The sequence below is a fragment of the Strongylocentrotus purpuratus genome, unplaced genomic scaffold (assembly GCF_000002235.5).
Source record: "Strongylocentrotus purpuratus isolate Spur 01 unplaced genomic scaffold, Spur_5.0 spur5_scaffold_13, whole genome shotgun sequence".
NCBI lineage: Eukaryota > Metazoa > Echinodermata > Echinoidea > Camarodonta > Strongylocentrotidae > Strongylocentrotus > Strongylocentrotus purpuratus.
Genome location: NW_022145598.1, coordinates 30,221,627 through 30,229,581, shown reverse-complemented (window position 1 = coordinate 30,229,581; position 7,955 = coordinate 30,221,627). Strand labels below are relative to the sequence as shown.

General features: G+C 38.1%; 1 protein-coding gene across 1 annotated transcript; it reads left to right on the top strand.

The window, feature by feature from the left end:
* Positions 1 to 5,493: 5,493 nt before the first annotated feature.
* Positions 5,494 to 7,740, top strand: LOC586876. The gene is made up of 2 exons (XM_030983791.1): positions 5,494 to 5,602; positions 6,331 to 7,740. Exons 1-2 carry the CDS (start codon positions 5,565 to 5,567, stop codon positions 7,652 to 7,654), a joined length of 1,362 nt encoding a protein of 453 aa, XP_030839651.1. The 5' UTR covers positions 5,494 to 5,564; the 3' UTR covers positions 7,655 to 7,740.
* Positions 7,741 to 7,955: the final 215 nt, after the last annotated feature.

The following is a 7,955-nucleotide window of genomic DNA, read 5'->3' as shown; positions in this document are numbered from 1 at the left end:
GTCTTTTTATCGTAAGTAATTTCGATAAAGATGAAATTGTAGCATTTTCTAAGATGTTTTAATATTCAGATTTGCTTAATCTCAAATTACTTGTTTTTAAATCTGGATAATAGGATTAATTAGGTATAATGATAACAAAAAGATTTAATATCTAATAATGATCGACTATTTACGCACATTTTTGTTTTACCTTAACTCAACAGTCATAAATTTGACAAGTGAGGAAACAATTGTGACCATAACATCTCCAAATTATCCGGAAAACTACGTTAACAACGTCGACATCTTGTGGCAAGTGATATCTCCCACAGGTTTCAGAGTTATGGTCCAGTTTAATGATTTCGATCTGGAGCAAGGCGATAATGGCACGTATTATGATATCCTAAGAGTCTATCACGGGTTGACAAGCTCATTGGAAGACACCACTCAAAGAGCTCGTCTTTCGGGATCTTCTCTACCTGATAACATTTCATCCATCGGATCTTATCTGTGGCTTTGGTTCACCACTGATGGCACTGTGACGGAGAAAGGTTTTGCATTAACGATCAGAGCAGTCAAACCAGGTGAGTATCGTAGAAGTGTGAAAAGATCTTGTTTGTGGGTGCAATGATCAGGAACGATTTGCATGTCGCATCAACACGGCTAACCCCTTATTGTGGGACAGTTGTCCCTGGACAAGCTTACATTAAGTCTTTTTACATCTTCATGTAGGACATTTTTACACAAACAACTACTTTCGGAATTGTCGAAGGACAACTATCCCCTTAGAAAATCATATATGCGGTCACTTTAATAGATAATGCATCCCTGGATAAGGGTATGCTCTTAACTCCAAAGATTCCTTTTGCCGAAGTTCGTTATTCTGAGGATTTTGTTTATCGAATAGACAATCAAAGAATTTACTGTATCCAGGGGTTTATTAGCCCAACATAAAATGAAGATCGGATCTTTCATTGTCCGAATTGTTAACCAATTTTTTTTCTTCAAAATTATGATACTATTTCGTGAAATTGCGAGCCCTCGGTTTAAAGAATCATGTAGAAAAATGAACGCATAAACGGATATTTGTAACTATGAACCTTCGTTAAACGAGTTAGAACTTGGGGGGGGGAGGGGAATGGCGACGCTTTCCCCTTGAACTATTAAAGGGATTCGATGCCTGAAATTAAGTAAAAAGCATATGTTTGTCTTGGCTGTGATTCAACGCTACCTAAAGAATGAGGATGTTACTGTCAGATTTGGATTTGTGTGATCGCGCCCAACAAAATAATGTTCCAAAACGTAAAATTGGACCTCACAACAGAGTTTACTGAGGAAGCCGCTAGAATGCTAAGTCATATACTGCAAAATGCAATACCTAATATCAAAACCTGGATGACCAGGTACCCATTAAAGTGTCAATTAGAACACATATTTAAAACAAACCAAGTCCACGGAGTAATGCTATGGTCACATTACCCAAAAGTAGCCTGCTCGGCGGCCGAGCGGCGAGTTTTTAACCAATTCTGCCCGGCGGCTGCCCGGCCACCGAGCGGCGACCGGCCAGTCACCGCTCGTTGTTAGGGCATCGCTCGGTCGCCGCTGAAGTTTTAGCGCGGAGTTAAAATTTGGGCGGCGCCTGCCCACTTTTCACTCGCCGCCCAAAATACGCTCGGTGCCTGGGCGGTCGCCGCCCGGGCACCGAACTAATCGCTGGGCGATGCCTAATTCCAGCAGCGACCGAGCAGGCTACTGATCGGTCGGTCGCTGCTCTAATTTGTGACCATAGCTTAAGGGTCGAATGCATGAACAGTCGTATAGAGTGTTTTTTTTTTCTTCTTTTTAGTTAGGGATATTGACTTTGTTTTTATATCTCCTTTCCCAAAACTAGTCTTTAACAATCACCTGCTGAATTTCTTTGCCATATTAATGTTGTATATGAGTTTTATTATAGTTATTTTTTTTTACAGACTGGGCTTGCGATTTCGAAGAGAATACCTGTGGACTAATAATCAACGAAGGAAGCTGGATCATCGGAGAGCAGGCGAATTATTGTTAGTATATTAACACAATCAGATTGCGTTAACTTGACAAGGTTGATGTGTATGTATTGTATGATTGCATTACATACAGCTTCTATTTAACTTGACAGGTCATCAAGTTATTGCAGAGACGTATGCCTGTTTTACCTTTCTCGTTCCACGGATAAACTTTTGTTTGCCCTTTAAAAATCCATTACTGGAGTGAACTCTAGTCTATAAGGATTTTTTTAAAAGATTTAGTAAATATGTCTTCATGTGCAAAGATAAAATTCTTTTTTTTTTTTACAAATTTAACATAATTTCAAGGCTAATTACTTTCAATTGCTAAACTTTGTCAAAATTAGCTTACACATTAAGAAAGAAAGAAATTCGTAATGCGTTTTGGTCAAGAACATTGGGGAATATATTTCTTTCCATTAGAAGTCAAAATGTGTTTATATTTCTTAAATTAAGTCAGTCATGGAGTTAAATTGGTATTTTTCAGCTTTACGTAATTAAATTTGTCTTTCATTGAAACGATTTCAGTATTTAAAATCCTTTTGTAGTTCACCGTTCAGACGATTTTACCATGTTGATATCGCTAAAAGCTATCACTGGTACTTAAATATAATCCATTTATGATATTAAGCACGTAATTGAGGTTACCATAAATTATACAATACATGTACAGTATCTAATAGTGCTCGTGTATTATGTCTTGAATTGTGGCCAGGGGACGAACCAGAAGAGGAGGAGGTTGCGTGCCTCATCTTGGGGGGATACGCTATTATTGCATGATCACTTACCACATCATCAACCACGTAAAGGTTTTTCACCTTAAACTTGTATTATTGAACACACTTTATTATTTGGGTAGGAACTAATGTAGCAATACACCATGTACGCGTATTTAGCTTCAAGTGTACGTGCTGCCTCTTTATAGACATCCCTGGTAAGCTCCGAGGGTCGGGGTTCATCTCCTTTTTCGTTTTATTCTACACGTTATTTTGTTAATATATTTGTTTCGTTGTTTATTTCTCTCCCTGTCTTAGATTATATTGAGGCAGATAAAAGTGCGTCCAGTTTCACAATTCCCCATGTTTTCACTTCAGTGGAGGGATCGCTCTCGTTTGGTCTATACCAGGGATCTGAAGATAATGGATTTCTCAGTGTGACAGTGTGCAACAGCCGAGACCCCTTATCAATTAGGATCCCATTTGGACGTGATGTATATACATATATACAATACTCTTGTAGCAGGATCCAAGATATAGAGGTGCTAAAGAGATTCATGGATTTTCTTTCACACAACATAATGACGTTTTCACGTTTGTGATCCATAGAGATTGGGATATCTTGCCATGATCAAGGAGGGAGGGAGAGGGGGGGGGGCGCAGTCGAGAAAGCATTATTTTTGCGCCAGGTATTAGGCGGGTATTTTACCCTTTCCCTACACACACAGACACAGCCACCCAAAAAGTGCACATTCCTCCACCGAAAGAGAAAGAATTTGCGTTATGTAAATTTAAATTTGTATTGGACTCTTTCTATTAGGTAAATCCAAGTCTCATCAGGTGTACGCATCCCCCCCCCCCACCCACACTTTTTTTCTTTCTCTCTGCAATTCGATCGCCTGTCTGATTTTCAAGATTTTTATGATTGGATATCGAAATTTCATTTTGCGTTTTCCTAACGGTTTATATAACACCACAGTCTCTTGGGAACAATGAGTATGGTAAAACCGGTCATTCAAAGATTTTTACTTTTTTAAAGGAACTTCATGATCATTTTAAAGCGCACTTTGTTTAGGGTTTTAATATTACACCATATCACAGATACGGCCATGTACCTCATATTTAACATTGTTAAACAATGCCTGCCTTCAATGGGTTAGACAACTTCAAATCAAACTAAAATGTCTTATGACGACTTTTGAAAATTAAGGGGCGCCCTCTATGTCCATCTTCTCATTATAAACACACACTGTCGGTTCCACCTCGAACCATATTATTGTAATTATGCATTAATTTGCTCTCTTAAGTAGAAAATAGACCCCTGTCTAAATTATAGCGGCATTTTACAAATTGTTTCGCTATTTTTTCGAATGACACTTTATAACGTAAGAGAGTATAGCTACCATGCTGGTAGTTGTGTAGGTTAAAGAAATTCTGCATTTTATTAGAATTATTATTATTATTATTTTATTTGGCATTTTGTATAACAAATAACAAGTAACAGACAAAAGACAAACAGACAAACATAATACATAATACATAATACAAAGAGTGTGATGTATCATCTAATATTTTTTCTTACATGTTATTTCAGGATTATCATCGTCATTTTTCATTCTGAAGTAGACGATAATGTTACTCAACACAATACTAATACTTATCATATTTTTTTACCTCAGTATTAAGGAGAGATATTTTTAAGACTACAATGTCATGACTGTCACAATGGTTTATTTAAGTAATTCATTATAATTTGCATTTATTTCATCCCCTTTTGTTAAGGTAAAATTCACCGAGTCAGGCTCACAATTTACAAGGATCAGCGTTTTTGATATACAGCTTTATGAAATATCGGGTCCTTACACAGGTAAATGAAGTTTTGACATGAAATTAAACGATATAGAAATCTGACTGATATCTTTATGATTATAGATATATGATTATTTATTGTAATTTGTGTTGTTATTACTATTATTATTATCATTACAACATTAATTACAACCATCAATAGTATTAGAAGTAGTTAAAGTAGTAATACATGTAGTATTATTGCAGTTTTAATGTTTGTTGATGTTGTTGTTTTGCAGCTATTATTATCATTATTTTCTAGATGTAGAACAAATACAGAGTTGCATAATTATAATTGGTAAATGAGCATTCTAATGCATTGAGAAAACAAAACAGTAGTATAACTTTTCATCTTAAGAAATATGATTATAATTTTCAATGTTTGTTCAAATTAATACTGTTGTTTTTAACTTTCGTCTAAAATAACCATTTTTTCCCTCAGCGGCGGATTAAGGATTTTCCAGTATAAAGGGGGGCCTGAAATTTAAAAATCAAGCCGACCGATATTTCACTCAGTGGGGCGGGAAGGGGGGATAGTGGATAGGGGATCCATCACACACTGTACTGAATAATAATTATTTAATGAATCTTTGACTATCCTGATGTTTATTTGCAATTAACGTGCAGAGCAAATGGGAAGGAATAAATCAAACATATTTCCCTAAAAATTATTTGTCCGTCTTATTTATTTAATTCAAGTTCCAAATTTATTATATTCATTGCATCTTTTAAATAAAGCGTTCTAAACCTTTTTTCGACGACGAACGATCGAAAAGTCGAAATAATCCTTGAGTCGTTTACTACTTTAACCATTTTAATATATAAAACAGTGACTTCCGAAACTACAACTCAAAACTCTGTTTCCGAACAATCAACTGGGACCAGTATCGTACTAAACGCATCGACTTCGGGTGGGATATCGACTCAAAACTCATCTTTAATTCCTTCATTGTCTTCGGTCATTGTGTTAATCCTGGTCATCATGGTTATAATAGCTGTCTTTGTGCTTAGACGCAGGAGGTATGTAGCATGCTTAATTCAAATATAAGAAAGGAAACATAGACATATCAAACACATTAGCCTATAATAACTATTTCAACGGGTGAAAATAACAAGTTTTCACAATTGAACAACTCTTAAATCTAAAGAAATGTTCATAATCTACAAATCTCAAGTTCTGTATGCAAAGATCTGAATTGTAACAAGTAGCAGCGATTGCAATGGTGTAGCAACCAAAATGTTTTCATGTATTTAGAATGTGGAACACATACCTCAAAAGTATGGGAAACAAAGATGAGGGAAGGAAAATAAAAAGAAATTTATCAAGAGATTTTTTTATTTTTAATAAACAAGACGAATTGAAAGGGGAAAAAAGGGATATAAAAAGAGAAAGGCAGAGAAAACTCATAAAGGGGAAAAAAAGAGAAAGTTGGGTTCGTTGGATGTTGGTATTCGGAACGATTTAAAATGAAAAGGAGGCATACAAGTCAGACACAGAAACGTAGCAATCAACGTCCTATGAAACCCGACACGTCCATCATTTTCTTCAGTTAAGAGTAACTTTTAAGGGGGTATTAGACCGGCAGGCTAGAGATCCACATCTTCGGTCAAGTTTACTCTCGAGAAGGTGACAAGAAGACCAATGAAACTGATATTGTCGGTGTAGCTGGCTTTGATATCCATGTATACGGTCTGCGATCGTAGATTGTCGATCAGTGATTTATCCAATGCAACATTGTCTTTAACAGGTTCCGAGATCCGAAGGTGACTGAGCCAGTGGATCAAGAGGAGGACGACCCCAATTTGTACAACAACCCAGTCTACTGTTCTAAAGATGACGGTCTTCCTGTTCCAGATCTTATCATCAGTACGAACTCCCACACCGGCAGTGTATCCCAAGCACGGCATCCGTCAACTTACATGGACAATCAATATGAAGAGTTTGAAGGCGATCATCACCCTGTAACCAACGCAGATGGTTCTGCATCACCTCATGATGCCCTTAGAGACACCACGTCAGAGAGTAACACGTTGAACTCGACCCCATATTATACACTCGCAATTCCATCCAATCAGGGTGGAAACAGTAAGGCCCTTGACGAAGGAGAGTATCATACTTATGAACAAGCCCAAGGACCACACACCTCAAATAAGCCCGGTAAAATAAACGAGGGACAAACAGGAACCGATGACGTTTATCAGGAGTTGAACAGTACGTCAATATCAATGGATCCATACTCTTCCCTTGCTAGTCCGAACAGCGGCTTGCCCAAGACAGAACTGCAGACTGGTGTCAAACAGGGACACTCAGATGGTCCTGCTGTTCTCAACGATGACGAGGAGTACAATGCGCTTACGTTTAATCAGTCATCAGATATAACGCGGGCGATGAAGAAACCAACGTCTGGTGATGAAGGTGTGAACAATGGGTATGGTGTCTTGGACCTGGCAGAACAGAAAGACTCCAAGCTGTTTGTCAACTCTCCCCAACTTCACAACGACGATGTGTACAATACCCTAAAGGAGGGTCCACAAGAGCAACAGAACAGAAAACAACAAGCTACAGACCAATCTTCCGGATACCAAGCTCTGAAGCTTGGACAATCGAACATTCCAATATCTCACCAAGGTCTAAACCACAAGATGGAATCTACAGATGATGGGTCAACTGGAGGATACCAAAGTCTTTCACCAGGCACCAAAGGTCCAGGACCCAAGGCAGGATCATACAAAGGGGATCAGCCGGGTGATGAATCAGAATACCATGGCTACCAAGACCCGATGGAAATGAACCAGGATGGATCAGCTCGCACACCTACAGAGCTGGACGTCTTCTCAAGTAAAGAGTACAATATTCTCAATTCTGGGAAAGAAGTTGGAGATTATCATGTCTACCAAGCGACGGATGATACTGGTGTGGATGAAGGGAATTACGAAGATTTGGACCCCAAGACGAGACGTGAGGATGAATATTCTGAGATAGGTCAGAGTCAAAACCACGCACCCGGGACAACAGATAAGGCCACTTTCGAACCGATATATAGCGATGAAGTGTATTCGGAATTTCAGTGAAATTAGGGCAGCCATAACTAACACCTTTGGATGATATGTAGACGCGCTGTAATGACAAAGGTCAATGCGTCATTGTTAACACTGTATATTATGATAAGCGGACACTTTTTTTCTTTTTTTGTCTCGAAATTTCAAAATTTGACTTTTTTTTCGTTGGGGGGGGGGGGGGGTAAGGTCACCTTTTTAAGGTTAGTCGTGGGTATTTTTTTTTTTTTTTTTTTAATAATTAAAACAAAAACAAAAACAAAAAACAAAGGGGGGGTTTGAACCCCCCCCCCCCCCTGCGTACGCCCCTGGATAG

What these genes read in the sequence shown, in the direction of transcription:
- LOC586876 (XM_030983791.1), top strand. Translation starts at nt 5,565, where the DNA reads ATGGTTATAATAGCTGTCTTTGTGCTTAGACGCAGGAG. An exon ending in TTTGTGCTTAGACGCAGGAG is followed by an intron (nt 5,603 to 6,330) that starts GTATGTAGCATG and finishes TGTCTTTAACAG; the next exon opens with GTTCCGAGATCCGAAGGTGA.